Source organism: Dendronephthya gigantea, unplaced genomic scaffold (assembly GCF_004324835.1).
Source record: "Dendronephthya gigantea isolate DGI-Jeju-01 unplaced genomic scaffold, DenGig_1.0 000023F, whole genome shotgun sequence".
NCBI classification, from domain to species: Eukaryota; Metazoa; Cnidaria; class Anthozoa; order Malacalcyonacea; family Nephtheidae; genus Dendronephthya; species Dendronephthya gigantea.
Genome location: NW_021163033.1, coordinates 1,192,421 through 1,208,714, shown reverse-complemented (window position 1 = coordinate 1,208,714; position 16,294 = coordinate 1,192,421). Strand labels below are relative to the sequence as shown.

General features: G+C 36.7%; 1 protein-coding gene across 2 annotated transcripts in view; it reads right to left on the bottom strand.

Annotated features, from left to right (window-relative positions):
- The window catches only part of LOC114522546 (ubiquitin-like modifier-activating enzyme 6), a 44,311-nt gene that overhangs the window by 1,349 nt on the left and 26,668 nt on the right, over positions 1 to 16,294 (bottom strand). For both annotated transcript variants that reach the window (XM_028543258.1, XM_028543259.1), the window contains exons 25-33: positions 2,887 to 3,015; positions 2,236 to 2,287; positions 2,068 to 2,131; positions 1,916 to 1,985; positions 1,535 to 1,606; positions 1,348 to 1,465; positions 991 to 1,070; positions 468 to 581; positions 69 to 284 (exon numbers count right to left, since the gene is read on the bottom strand). In XM_028543258.1, coding sequence (XP_028399059.1) covers positions 69 to 284; positions 468 to 581; positions 991 to 1,070; positions 1,348 to 1,465; positions 1,535 to 1,606; positions 1,916 to 1,985; positions 2,068 to 2,131; positions 2,236 to 2,287; positions 2,887 to 3,015 — 915 coding nt within the window. The remainder of the gene's footprint in view (positions 1 to 68; positions 285 to 467; positions 582 to 990; positions 1,071 to 1,347; positions 1,466 to 1,534; positions 1,607 to 1,915; positions 1,986 to 2,067; positions 2,132 to 2,235; positions 2,288 to 2,886; positions 3,016 to 16,294) is intronic.

The following is a 16,294-nucleotide window of genomic DNA, read 5'->3' as shown; positions in this document are numbered from 1 at the left end:
CTCCCATCCACCACCCACCTAATATGCACCCCTGACCCCTGCTTACAAGGATATCTTTGAAGACGTACTTTGAAATGCTTGATGAAATCTTTAAGGGTAAACGTTTTCTTCCCAAGAACTTCCCATCTGTCCCAAAGGGTGAACGACAGACCTTCTCTGATGACAGTACGCGTTGCTGGAGCAGGTTGTGAAAACACGAAGACTGGCAGAGCAAGATTGAGAAAGCAATTTCGATAATCGTCAAAAGAACTTCCTTTGATTACTTTGATTAACTCGATGGTCACCTAAGCAAATATATCAAAGGTTGATGCGACTTGATAACCATCATGGAGTCGGTTCTTGGGCATGAGAACCATTCAACCTAACCATTCCCAGAGTGAACTTTGTCTCGATTACTGGTAGTGGTTAGTCCATATCTGTAGTTTCGTTGTTACAACGTGAAACCCATTTCAAATATATTTGCTTACCAGGCCAGACACAGCGGCAGTTGTCGTTGCAATGGCAGGAACAATTCGTCCTGCGATTTTCTTGGTTTTGAAACGATCAGCGTTTTCGATATTGTACATTGTTGCGCGAAGATTCTATACGGAAACATAGGAAGCCCAAAATAAGCATGCGCTATGAATGTTTATCATTGATAACACACGCTTATTTTTGGGCAGCCAATGCAGAGAGTTAAAAATTTCTACATCATATATTAAGCCATGCATGCACACACGGCCGAAGCCGTTATTGACGATTTCAAGTCGATTTTGTCTGTTTCATCTATTTGCGTTTTATACAGCATAATGAATTCCAGAGCTATGACATTCCTGATTATGTATAGAGTTCATGCGGCAGCTGTACGAAGGCTGGATAGTGCTATCTACTGGATAGTTCTTGTTTTTGCCCCAAATTTGCTTCAAAATGAACAACGCGGTTCAAAATAAAGATAGTATGGATAATATAATATAAGGACCTCGTTGAAATGCCATTGGAAATATAACATACCGAACATGCAGCAATGTAGTCTATATGACCGTTGCTGTCGTCATCCTTTTCAAATTCCAACGGTGATAATGCCATCATTGCTGTGAAAGAAAGCATATGATAAGTAATGCTTCACAAACTGAGGAAAGAGAAACTACACTGAGGAAAGATATCCACATTCAAAACACCGAATTTGTAACACGGGAGAACTTAGTAGCATCCTTCTTAATCCCTGCATGGTGGATGAACTTACTGAAATCCGTACACCTGAAATTTGAACAAAGCCGCTACCTCAGAAGTGGTAGATCTTACACCGGAACTGTCCAAACTGGATGGGGAGAGTATGCATTCGGATTGGTTAGGCTGACATTTACCTACCTTTGTCAAAACATTGCGACTTAAGGAAATTAGTCAAGAATTTGCAGGCTTCTAATAGGACGTCTTCGTCTTCAACTTTCTCCGTTGATTTTTCTTGGTTTTCCTCAACTTCAACCGTCTACAAAGAAAGAAACATTTCAAGAAGAATAGCAAAGAATGGCTGCCCGACAGTACGACACTGAAATACCTTGTTTGATGGTACGAATTCTGGCACTTTGACATCGCGAAGAATCTGGATTAAAGCTTCCTTCGTTAAATCCTACAAGAAAAAAGCCGAATAGAGTCAATTCCCTAAGACAAAAGTGTTTTCTATGGCTAAACAGGGTGATTAGCTTGGGCTACACTAAGTACAATTAAGAGGACTCGTGCCGGGGGGGTGTAACACGCCCTGAAACCCGAGGCGGCCCCACAAAAGGTCCCAAGACATCATATTTGCCAAAAATGTAAATGCAAATGCGAGAATCTTATGGGACTATTATTACGGTGTAATAAGGGATCTCTAAGTCTTTCCCCAGGTCCCTGGCAACCTCACGGCTGCCTGCATCCCGAGATTTATTCAGTCACAAACCTCAGGAGTGAAGTGAATATTGTGAACGTTCGCGTGAAGTCTTGACGCACTTTCCAGGAATGAGTAGTGTCTTAAAAGATAATAATCATCGTATGAAAACACATTAACTCTCAATAGCTCCAGGGTTTATTGAAAACTTGAGCTCTACTTACAATTCATTGTGAACGTCAAACTCTATTGCAGTCGGTGGACGCTTTGGAGACTGCCAAAATAGCGCTATGAAGGAATATAAACAAGTTGAAGCCCATGAAAATTGATAACATATATTTCGATAAGAGTACGGCCTCTTAAAACACAACGATAAATTCGATGACACTTACTTCCATCGCTCAAACGTGTGTCACGCGGAAACAAGTGAAGTAATTGTTTAGCCTGAAAATTAGAATACATTTTCAGATATCAAATGGTATTCAATTCCCAAAATGCATCCGCGTACACGACTGTCGTGTTTGGAGCTGAAGGTGACAGTGTCAACGCACTGTCCTCTAACTCGTGGGAAGCCTGAGGTGGGAGGAGTGATGGGCGGGGAGGGGGAGTGATGGGCGGGGGAGTGATTGGCGGGCGGAGGGGTGATGGGCGGGGCGGGGGAGTGATGGGCGGGGAGGGGAGTGATGGGCGGGGAATGATGGGCGGGGATGGGAGTGATAGGCGGGGAAGTGATGGGCGGGGAAGTGATGGGCGGGGAGGGAGAGTGAGAGGCGGGGTATTCTCCAAGATAATCTGTTTAAATCACCGAATGTGGTGAAAATGGCCTTAAATTCCCCCTAATTTTCCCACCGGCCTTAAATTTTATATCCAACTCTAAAATTATTCTAACAACGTGAAAACTTCAAAATCCAGCTAAGAAATACGAACAATCACTTGTCTCGACGCACAAGTGGCTTGGGATGGAATTCACTGGCAAGAACACTAAAGTTTTTTTCAAACGTTTTCACTCGACCGAACATTACTAATATAAGTTCTATTTTTACCTTATGATTGTAATACTTTTCAAACTGTAATCTCGCTCGTGCTACACAGTCACGCCAGTTTTTAGGCCAAGACTTCAAAGATTTTACGACAACAATAATCCCGTCCGGTTTTTGGCCGTTTTCGAGTGACTAAAGAGAAAAAAAAACACAGGTAAACAGTAAGTATCGCACGCAGCCAGTTGAACGAAAGCTGCATGGATAGCGCCGTTGTAAATAAATATTAAAGCCCAACATAGTGCTTTCAGTAAAGCCATAAGAGACAATTAGACCATTTGAGAATAAAAAGAATATATTTGGTAGTAACGTTTCGTCTTAACTTAAGACATCTTCAGACTAAATGATAAATTACAAGATAATTTGAATATATGTAGACTAGTAATATATTTACAAGGTATCAATTTACAAAAGGTGATAACAAGGACAACGTAAGGACACAATGACAATACGAAGTAAGGGCTAAAATAAATTGAAAGAGATAGAATTGCCTTGAACATTAAGAGAAGGCTTAAGTTTGGTGATGAGGAGACTCTCATGTATCATTGGCTCATAAGAGTCAGATGAGGAAGAGAGGATTCTAAATTCGTCAAAGCTAGCCGGGTGTCCGCAAGCCTTTAGGTGCGAATGTATACTGGACATAACAGGGCTTGAGGTCTGTTTACCAGTGATGGGTGATATTCCCAAGTGCTCTGATAGTTACACACCAGAATATCCTCTCTTCCTCATCTGACTCTTATGAGCTAATGATACATGAGAGTCTGCTCATCACCAAACTTAAGCCTTCTCTTAATGTTCAAGGCAACTCTATCCCTCTCAATTTATTTTAGTCCTTACTTCGTATTGTCATCGTGTCGTTACGTTCTGTCCCCTTGTCCTCTCATGTACCGATTGTCCTTACGTTGTCCTTGTTATCACCTTTTGTAAATTGATACCTTGTAAATATATTACTAGTCTACAGATATTCAAATTATCTTGTAATTTATCATTTAGTCTGAAGATGTCTTAAGTTAAGACGAAACGTTACTACCAAATATATTCTTTTTTTCAAATGGTCTAATTGTCTCTTATGGCTTTACTGAAAGCACTATGTTGGGCTTTAATATTTATACTTCGAATACGCTTCCCGCCCGGCACGTCTCTGGCAACAGTATTGAATAATCGTTGTAAATAAGCTTGGAAAGCAAAATAATGCAGACTTGGAACTAACAAATATTAAAGAAGACCCCCCATTTAAGATTACAAAAGTTTTATCAAAGTTATACCGAACAACTGGCAATTTTAGAGCGATCAAAAAAACCATCCTAGGTTTTATCCTGCATGGGTTTGAATTTGATTTGAGGCATAAAATTTCGTCTAATGGTAGTAGTTAAATGATCTTTCTTTTTACATGATGGGGAGCCAAAATTAAGGTAATGAAAAGGATTTCCTTGCAGAGCTAATGATAAGTAGAAGTTTTATATAAAATAAGCTGAGGTGTGAACTCATGGAAATACTCTTTCTTTCTGTGTATGAATCGTATACACAACTTTGAAACAATAAATCAAGTGCTAATGGAGAGTCAGCTGCATGACAATTATTAACATGTCAAAAGCGTCCGTTGATGAAACGTTATAAAACTAAAATTCTATATGCTACGATATTCTCCGTCATGTGAATTATCCTCTCTAGTTTTTCGCGTGGAAGTTGTTTGTCAGGGGTTAAGCTACCGACATTCAATTTCCATCTGGACTGGCGCGAAAAAACTACGTGGCGTTATTTACAATAGGGCGATTAGCACGAGGAAGTGAACGTCAAAGAAGACGTGAAAATGGCGAGTAAATGGCGTGGCATGTCCATATTTGGGCGCATCACGCCATTTGTTCCGTGCGCTCATACGTGCATACGAAAAGCGCGGAACGGAAGGAAATGATATAGCTATATATATCATGCCTAAAAATAATCATTTGCGATATTTTCGGCTAAATCGATGAAATTATATTAATCAAATGAAAGAACAATTCATGAAACATTTTTTAATACATGCAACCACTTAAGACTTATCCTTGGAAATGTATGTCATTTTTATAAATACAAATATATATACCTATAAGGTCCGTTGCAGTCGTCGAACTTTCGTGTGCCGAACCTAATGTTAATGAGCTAAAGTCTTTGTTTATAAGTTCATTTGCATTCGATTCAGCGCATGAAAAGTTCAGGTCTAAAAGAATACCGTGTAACTTGATTTCGACGCGAACCTATGCTGCTTACACAAACTTTTGTTAAATTTGCAATGAAAACCTTACAAATTAAATTTGAATTATTTCTGCAAAGGGATCGATGATATCATTTATAGCGTAAGATGGCTTGTGTATTAAAATAGACGTGATGCATCTGCGCGATTGAGATAATATTCATGAAGATCACTTGAACTATGTCTGCATGACATTAATTACAAGAGCTTGAACTTAAATGTAATTCATCGATCTTTGTAAATAACGTTATACGAAGAAATATATCTGTATAAAATAAATGTATATAACGCGTGTTTCGATTCGTCGAAGCCCATGTTTGGATCAGGCCATCCAAACACGGAAATTTAATTCGTTTTTTATTTTAAAAGACTACGTTGTTTTTCTTATAGAATAATTATACTTAATGGTTTCGTGTTTGGATGTGCCTGATCCAAACACTTGCGTCTTGGGTTAAGAAAAGCTCGTAAAATCACTCGTCTGCGGTTCGTGTTTCGCGCGCAACATTCGTGAAGGATATTCGTAATTTTTCAATAGTTATAAAAGATATATCATTTCAATCGATTAAAAAAACGTGTACAGTATAGAGTCGCATCACGTATACGGCTGAAATGTGTTTCGTGCATTGCTCTGATTGGTAGAACACATCTGGTTTATATAGATCGTCGTTTACGCTACGCTGAAATATCAGCTAGCGTAGGCTGTCGTTAAAATTCGATTTGTCGTACGTCAACGCACAACGGTATAAAAGAATCGCATGTTATCGTTGATTTCAAATGCCATAGGGTTTGGCAACCGAGACAGAACTTCAAGTTCTTCAAGATATACACGATGGAGAAGCCAACTGCATTTAAATATCCCTATGCCTCGATAGTTGCATTTGGAATTCTCGGCAATATTTTGGTTATCATCTCCATATTCAGACAACGAAGACTGCTGAAGAACGACTACTACTTTCTTGTTCTACACCTCGCCATCTGTGATCTGGGATGGCTGGTTGTAATGTTCTCAATCTACGTGCAACACGAGCTGTATAATTTCGAAAAAACGATTTCCAAAACCTTTTGCTCGTTCAACAGAATAAGGTATCTATTTCATGTCGCAGGAATATACATGATGTTGATGATTGCAGTTCTTCGTTATCGCGCTACTGTTCATCCCTTGAAACCAGGGATCAGCAGAAGAAAATTGAAAATTGTTTGTTATTTGGGCTACATTCTTGGCCTGATCGCAGGCTATGGAGCACTAGTGCCAATATGTTTTGTCCAGCGGGACTCCCTGGCTTATAAGAACTATTCGAAGGTCGATGATGGATTCACAATAATAGTCTTTTATTATCCTCCCACAGTAGTAATGGCTGTACTTTATTATAAAGTATATCAGGCACTTGGAAACCAAAACAAATATCTGAAGAGCTTAGGTTCAAATCCAGTGGCCCAAAGTACTTCTGGCTCGTCCTTCACAATCGTGAACTATATTAAAAATCATCGAACTTTTCTTGTTTGTGTCGGTACCGTTCTTTGCTATGCAGTTGGAAATCTTCCCATGTCTGTAGTTCTTATTTTGCACATCGTCGACAGAGATGATCTTTTGGTGAATCATGTTTGGTTTTGGTATTTAGCTGAAGTTTTAAGAGCTGCTGGATCGTGTTCAGCCAATCCTCTCGTTTATGGAATATTGGACAAGAAATTGGTCAAATTTTGGCGACGCTGCTCGAGGAGAAGAGGACAGGACAATTCGGAAGTTGTTGATGTGCTTTCTAGATGAATAAATCATCACCGTAAATCCGTAATCTATACACGTCAGCTTATTCAATTACGATAATCCTTCTCAAGCTGGTGAAATTAAAGCGAACTACGGGTGCCATAACCTCTGACTCTCTGAGCCCTCCAGTGCCCGGGTATTTTGAGATTGCACGTGAGAGATTATCTTCGTATCCACAATTTTTCCAAAATGAACACGTCATATTATACATATATACGCCATCACACATGGCTTGACTGATGGCTGCAGCGTTGTTCTCTCGTCATTTTTGCCGTTTTATTTAAGAAATAGAAAACATAGTTTCCTAAACCGGATCATTTCGTCATACTCCTCGCTCGCAGCATGTTTGGTGTATGGAAAATAAAGTAATCCCATAAATAAAGTAATGCATATAATATATACTAGTATAAAAAAAATGGAAATGGAAAAAAATGAAAAAAATACGATACGCGATCAATTGCGAATCAAATTTTGTATTTTTTTATATATACACATAAGAGTTGTTTATTAATTTTGAAATAGTGAAACGTTTTTAGAACGTGCACCTAAAATACGACTGCAATGATGACAGTAAATATAGTAAAATGCTATATTTTAAGCTGCAATACGGACTTTACAAATTCCTTCGAAGTCGTTTATGATAGCACGATGATGTGAAATACGTTTTGCAATAAATGTAATCCACCACCAGCTAAAATTTGATGAAACTTTTAAAATAAAAAGAACTTTTATTGCGAGTATACCTAAAATTTAATTTCTCTGTAGTTTTTTGCATTTTAATCTTTTCATAAAACTTTCAAAAACCATCGTAAACTGTACTCAAAAGCTGAGTGACTACTGTCTAGCGTCTATAAGCAAGCACTTGAGGCTTTTATAAACTTTATTTTCAAAATACATTGAGCTACCTTATGTTAGGAAATTGGGGAATTACGGTGAACTTGTAAAAATCTCGCATTTATTATAGCTACTACTTTCTATTCTTCAAACGGTGACATTACCTGGACTAAAAAACTTTGTCTATAGTGCTACGTCACGCATGGTCGTTACGTGTTCACTTCTGATTGGTGGAATACATCTGGTACATAGCCTCGTTTACATTGCTCTAAGATGTTTCAAGTAAATTGTTTTAATTGTTGGCAATTTGTTCCGTTTTTCAACGCAGCGGCACAAAGAAGCTGCCAATTTGACCCTGAATATCATACTGATATCAGACACGAAATACAGAATTTCTACATCCTAAAAGAAACGATGGGGTTTCCAGCTGCGTATGTATATACTTATACTTCAGTTGTTGTGTTTGGAATTCTCGGCAACATTTTGGTCATCATCTCCATATTGAGACAAAGAAGACTCTTAAAAAACAACTACTACTTTCTTGTTTTACACCTCGCCATCTGTGATCTAGGATGGCTGGTTGTAACGATTTCCACCTATGTCCAACACAAGCTCTTTCGTGACGAAGAAAAGTCTGGCAAACCATATTGTCTTTTAAAAAGGACAAGACATATCTTTCATGTCGCAGGTGTCTACATGATGTTGGTCATTGCAGTTCTTCGTTATCGCGCTACTGTTCATCCCTTGAAACCAGACATCAGCAGAAGAAAATTGAAAATTGTTTGTGGTTTGGGCTACATTCTTGGCCTGATCGCAGGCTATGGAGAACGTGCCCCGTTATGTTTTGTCGAGCAGAACTCACTTGCTGATACGATCTATAGAAGGTTCGATGATGCATATTTTATATTCCTTTATTATGCGCCGACAGTAGCGATGGCTGTACTTTACTATAAAGTATGTCGGGCACTCGTGAATCACAAAAAATCCCTGAAGAGCCTAGGTTCAAATCCAGTGGCCCAAAGTGCTTCTGGCTCGTCCTTCATAATCGTGAACTATCTTAAAAACCATCGAACTTCCCTTGTTTGTGTCGGTACCGTTCTTTGCTATGGATTTGGAAATCTTCCCATGTCAGTTCATCTTATTTTGCACATCATCGGCAGGCAAAATCTAGCCCATGAATATATTTTGATAGAGTATTTTGATGATATTTTAAGAGTTGCTGGATCGTGTTCAGTTAATCCTCTTATTTATGGAATATTGGACAGAAAATTGTTCAAATTTTGGCGAATTTGTTTCAAGAGAAAATGAAGAGGACAAGACAATTATGCGGTTAACAAACAGCACATCCCTATGATCTATATCTACTGACAATGACTTTTCAAAAACAAGACTCGGATATTTCGATGTTTCGTTCACTTTCCGTATACCAGAACATGGGAATACACTACCGCATAAATCGTAAAATAGAATTTAACCAGGATTTAAACGGACAAAAATATAAAAATGTTCGCATGTTATAACTTTGGAACAGAACGTTCTTATCATAATCATCATGAGAACTTAGGAGTACCTGCACTTAGGCGCGGGCTGAGTCAAACGCAAATGAACTTAACAAACACTTTAGTTCATTCACATTATGTTAAACACATGAAAAGTCTGAAACAGGCCTTGGTCAGTGCATTGTCATTAGTTTCATGAACATTTGTAATGGCTTTTGAGTAATTCTTCTTAAGAAATCATGTCATATATTTAAAAATTATACCATGAGCTGAGCTCGGACGGGCCGAATTAGATGCGATAATTTGAGGGGTGCATATTCATATATTCTGTTCTGCCCGACAAATGCCCTCTCAAATTATCGCGCATATAGTTCGCTCCTGTGAGCTGATAACTGACGAGGCAAAGCTGAGCTACAATGCATGTTGGCTTCAATTTATCGATGTAATATATCTAGATCCATGCAACATTCACTAAATGTATCTCAAGAGTATTTGCATATTTCCAAGTTGCGGTCTTCTTAAGAAGTTGAACGCACGGAAACCTTCAACTATCCGGGGATTGTATATAATTATAATTATTAGTAATAATGTAGAAATCAATGCAGTAATGAATATACGTGGTGAATTGTCCAGAATAACTAAAGAAATAAATACTAAATCAATCAAAGTACGAAATCTATGAATGCTGCTCTGGTTGTTTTATAAACAATACCTTAACTCGTTGCGTGGACTACACGCGAGCACGCGTGGGCAGAATTATTGAAAGTAATTACGTAAACTAATCTAAAGGTTTTTAAAGGGTCTTAATTTTGAGTGGCATCACACACAACTCAATTCAAGCCAGGAACAGTTGAGAAAAATTAGTCAACTATCGGTCCTCCAGCAGGAATCGAATAACCTACGCTTTTGCGATGCCGGTGCAATGCTCTTGCCACTGAGCTACAGAGGTAGCTGACAAGACCAAGCGTGGTTAGTGCCTTAGTTTGCGTTTTTCATCGACTATTGTTCATCAACTGTAGTTTCGTAAACGTGGCCAACTCGGCCTAAAGCGGATCATCTCGTCATATACTCCTCATAGCATGTTTGGTGTATGGAAAATAAAGTTATCCTGGCATACACACGTGATCATTGCCAAGATAGTGTCGCAAACTACAATGCCAGCTTTCCGGCAACCCCCAAATTATTGCATCTAGTTTCAGCCTTGAAAACTGACAGCTAACGTCGTTAAGCCGAGCTTTCTGTAATGCATATAATTATTATAATATATACTATTATGATATTAATTTATCAATTTGATATATCCACAACCATGCAACACTCACTAAATGTATCTCTACAGCATTTGCATATTTCTACAGAATATTCAGTTATTCTAATTCTTTACTTTGGAACAATTCGAAAACAATGTAAAATACGATACGCGATTGATTTCGAATCAAATGCTGTATATTTTCGTCTATAGATACACATAAGAGTTGTTTATTCATTTCGAAATAGTGATGCGTTTTCAGAACGTGCACCTAAAATACGACTGATTATAAAGTTTAATCGAAACAAAGTATTTTAAAGTAGCAGTAAATAAACCTTCACAAATTTGCAATGATGACAGTATTGAATAACATTAGTCTACATGCAATGAACGTGATGCACCTGCCTATAGTCGATTATTTGTCATGAATAAACTTTAGAACTGAGCATGCATGACTGCCATTTATTAAGAACATTCGAATTTTATACCGTAGTGTAAAATTTGTCCATATTTTTATATCGTAATCACATGCATGTAGAAAGACGAATCGGTAAAACTTCAAAAAAAAAACCAGCCTTAATATAGTAAAATGTTACATTTTAAGCTGCAATACGGAGTGGTTCAAAGTGGTTTATATGGTTCGATAATCTGAAATATAAGTTAACGTTTTGCAATAAATGTAATTCCAAAAGCCCCAGTTAAAAAATTGTGGAAACTTTTAAAATAAAAAGGGCCGTCTTTTATTTCGAGCATTTACAAAATTTAATTTCTCTGTATATTTTGCTGTGTAATCTTTTAATACAATTACAAAAACCATTGTAAACTGTACTCAAGTGCTCAGCGTCTACTGTCTAGCGTCTAAGCAAGCACTTTTTGTATGGGGCTTTCATAAACTTTCATTTTAAAATACATTGAGCAACCTTATATTAGGAAGAAGTTAATGAGTAACAGTGAATTTGCAAAAATCTTGCATGAATTTATTATATTATATTTCTAAATCTTCAGCGTTCAAACGGTGGCATTACCTGGACACTTTGTCTATAACACTACGTCACGCATGGTCGTTACGTGTTTACTTCTGATTGGTGGAATACATCTGGTACATAGCCTCGTTTACATTGCTCTAAGATGTTTAAAGTAAATTGTTTTTGCAATTTTTTCTGTTTTTCAACGGAAGCTGCCAGTTTGACCCTGAGTATCATACTGATATCCGACACGAAAGTCAGAATTTCTACATCCTAAAAAAAACGATGGGGTATCCAGCTGCATATGTATATACTTATACTTCAGTTGTTGTATTTGGAATTCTCGGCAACATTTTGGTCATTATCTCCATATTGAGACAAAGAAGACTGTTAAAAAACAACTACTACTTTCTTGTTTTACACCTCGCCATCTGTGATCTGGGATGGCTGGTCGTAATCATTTCCACCTTCGTCCAACACGAGCTCTTTCGTAGCAAGCCGCCTAACAAAACGTATTGTCTGTTTTATATGATAAAGGTCATCTTTCATATCGCAGGAATGTACATGATGTTGATGATTGCAGTTCTTCGTTATCGCGCTACTGTTCATCCCTTGAAACCAGACATCAGCAGAAGGAAATTGAAAATTGTTTGTGGTTTAGGCTACATTCTTGGCTTGATCGCAGGCTACGGAGAAAGTGCCCCCTTATGTTTTGTCCAGAAGAACTCCCTTGCTGGTACGATCTACAGAAGGTTCGATTATGCATATTTTATATTCCTTTATTATGCTCCGACAGTAGTAATGGCTGTACTTTATTGTAAAGTATATCGGGCACTCGTGAAGCAGAACAAATATCTAAAAAGCTTAGGTTCAAATCCAGTGGTTCAAAGTACTTCTGGCTCGTCCTTCACAATCGTGAACTATCTTAAAAACCGTCGAAGCTTCCTTGTTTGTGTCGGTACCGTTCTTTGCTATGGAGTTGGAAATCTTCCCATGTCAGTTCATCTTATTTTGCACATCATCGGCAGGCAAAATTAGACCATAAATATATTTTGATAGACTATTTCGATGATATTTTAAGAGTTGCAGGATCGTGTTCAGTTAATCCTCTTATTTATGGAATATTGGACAGAGAATTTTTCAAATTTTGGCGAATTTGTTTCAAGAGAAAATGAAGAGGACAAGACAATTATACGGTGAACAAACAGCACATCCCTATATGATCTATATTTACTGACAATGACCTTTCAAAAACAAGACTTGGATATCTCAATGTTTCGTTCACTTTCCGTATACCAGAATATGGGAATACACTATCGCATAAATCGTAAAATAAAATTTAACCAGAATTTAAACGGACAAAAATTTAAAAATATTCGCATTTTATAACTTTGGAACAGAACGTTCTTATCATAATCATCATAAACAAATACAAGTAGAAGAGGCACATCCTTGTTACTCTTTGTTGCCGGACTACAGAGAAAACCCATACGATCTAAGGAAAAAAAACCTTTTAAAATTATTTCTAAAACTAATAGACACGAGCAATCCTTTATGGCAAGAGCATGTAAATATATGTAGTTCTCTTAGCTCTCTTTTAATATTGTATATATTGTATGTATTGTATATATTTTGTAAATCTATTGTACTTTTTACCCAAAGATGGATCAATAAATTCATTCATTCATTCATTCATTCATTAGAACGTATGAGTAGCTGCACTTACGCGGGCGGAATCAAATGCAAATGAACTTAACAAAAACCTTAAGTTCATTCACATGATGTTAAACACATGAAAAGTTCAAAGTCTGAAATAGGCCTTAGTCAGTGCATTGCCATTAGTTTCATAAACATTTGTAATGGCTTTTGAGAAATTTTTATTAAGAAATAATGTCATATATTTCAGTGAGCTGAGCTCGGACAGGGCCGAACTAGATGGGATAATTAGGGGGAGGGGGGCATATTCATATATTCTGTTCTGCCCTCCTAGTTCAGCCCTGTGAGCTGATAGCTGACGAGGCGAAGCTGAGCTGCAATGCATGTTGACTTTAATTTATAGATGTAATATATCTACATCCATGCAACATTCACTAAATGTATGTCTAGAGCATTTCCATATTTCCAAGTTGCGGTTTTCATATGAAAGTGAACGCAGGAAACCTTCAACTCTCAGGGGATTGTGTATATATAAATTAGAATTATTGGTAACAATGTAGAAATCATTGCAGTAATGAATATACGTAGTCAATTGTTTACATCTCCAAAAAAACTAAAGAAATAAATACTAAATCAATCAAAGCACTAAATCTATTCATGCTGCTGTGGTTGTTTCATCAACAACACCTTAACTCGTTGCGTGGACTACACGCGAGCACGCGTGGACAGAATTATGGGAAGAAATTACATAAACTGATCGTATATTTCTCATTAGCTGTTGTTTTGTAAACGTGGCTAGCTCGGCCTAAACCGGATCATCTCGTCATTCTCCTCATAGCATGTTTGGTGTATGGAAAAAAAGGTTATCCTCGCATACACACGTGATCATTGCCAAGATAGTGTCGCAAACTAAAATGCCAACTCTCTGGCAGCCCCCAAATTATTGCATCTAGTTTCGGCCTTGAAAACTGACAGCTAACGTCGCGAAGCCGAGCTTTCTGTAATGCATATAATTATTATAATATATGCTAGTATGATTTTAATTTATCAATTTTGATATATTACCATGCAACACTCACTAAATGTATCTCTACAGCATTTGCATATTTCTACAGAATATTCAGTTATTCTAATTCTTTACTTTGGAACAATTCGAAAACAGTAAAAAAATACGATATGTGATTAATTTCGAATCAAATATTGTATATTTTTGTCTATATATACACATAAGAGTTGTTTATTCATTTGGAAATAGTGAAGCGTTTTCAGAACGTGCACCTAAAATACGACTGATTATAAAGTTTAATCGAAACAAAGGTTTTTAAAGTAGCAATATATAAACCTTCACAAATTTGCAATGATGACGGTATTGAATAACATTAGTCTACATGCGATGACCGTGATGCACCTGCTTATAGTCGATTATTTGTCATGAATAAACTTTAGAACTGAACATACATGCATGACTGCCATTTATTAAGAACATTCAAATTTTATACCGTAGTATAAAATTTGTCCATTTTTTTTATATCGTAATCACATGTAGAAAGACGAATCGGTAAGATTTCAATAAAAACAGCCTAAATAGTAAAATGTTATATTTCAAGCTGCAATACGGACTTTACAAGTTCCTTCAATGTGGTTTATGGTTCGATGATCTGAAATATAAGTTAACGTTTTGCAATAAATGTAATTCCAAAAGCTCCAGTTAAAAAATTGTGGAAACTTTTAAAATAAAAAGGGCCGTCTTTTATTGCGAGCATTCACAAAATTTAATTTTTCTGTATATTTTTGCTGTGTAATCTTTTAATAAAATTTCAAAAACCATTGTAAACTGTACTCAAGTGCTCAGCGTCTACTGTCTAGCGTCTAAGCAAGCACTTATAGCGTTTTTGTATGGGGCTTTCATAAACTTTCATTTCAAAATACATTGAGCTACCTTATGTTAGGAAGAAATTAATGAGTAACAGTGAACTTGTAAAAATCTTGCATTTATTATATTATATTTCTAAACCTTCAGCGTTTAAACGGTGACACTACCTGGACTAAAGAACTTTTTCTATAGTGCTACTGGATCTGCTGGATCGTGTTCAGCTAATCCTCTCGTTTATGGAATACTGGACAAAAGAATGCTCAAATTTTGGAGAATTTGTCGCAAGAAAAGACGAGAAGACAATTAGATAGTCTTTGTTATGGTGGACAAACGCGGTACATCCCTATGATCTGTATCAGCAGTAGCGTAGCCAGCCTGACGATTTGTCCCGCTATGCTAATATTTTGGTGTTCATTGACTGTGAAAACAATAAATTTCTAAAAAAATGAATAATTGTAATAACTAGAAATTTACATAGCCGGACAAAATCGTCAGACTGGCTGCGCCACTGTGCATCAGTACACTGCATGCATGCCTATCATTTTTCATGCCCGCAAAACATGAGTATTTTGATGCAGTATTTTACTTTCTAAAGTCAATGCATGCAGGTTTTATTTAATACAGTCGTAAACGTAAAAATCTACGCATTATTGAACTATGAAGTAGAACGTCCTTACTATAATATTATGAGACTTATCGCATATAAAGTGTTGAATAAGTTTAAAATTTGTGAATTCTTAAATATTTTATCATGCAAGAAATGTTTGAAATTGAACCTCATTTGCCGTAATAAAACTCAGTTAGTATGAAATATAGTTTTAAACACACTTGTAGTGCAATTCCTACTGACAATTGTACATGTGACAGACGCATGCATTGTTGTAATTTATGCATATATATTTATAGCAATGTTTAAAAATTTCATTTCTTTAAAGTATATTAAACAAAACATAAAAATAAATCGAGATTTAGTTGACTGAAAATGTTTAACTCTGCAAGAACATGCAGCGCGCCCGTACGCAGTTAACATTTTGCAACGAATGCAATGCACCAGCCCAGCTTTAATATTTACGAAAGAACTCAGAAGCTGACTGTTTTTTACTAAGAGCATTCCCAAAACATTAATATCTTTGTAGTTTTTACTTTGTAAATAAGACTATATCATAAACATTGTTGCAAGATGAATCTTTTACTGAAAATTTTAAAAACCATCGCAAACTGTAGTCAAGCAATTAGCATCAGTTATTGAGTGTTTCATAAAATTCAATTTTAAAATACATTCATTCAGCTGCCTTATGTTAGGGAAAAACAATGAACTTGTTGAAATCTTGCATTAGCAACAA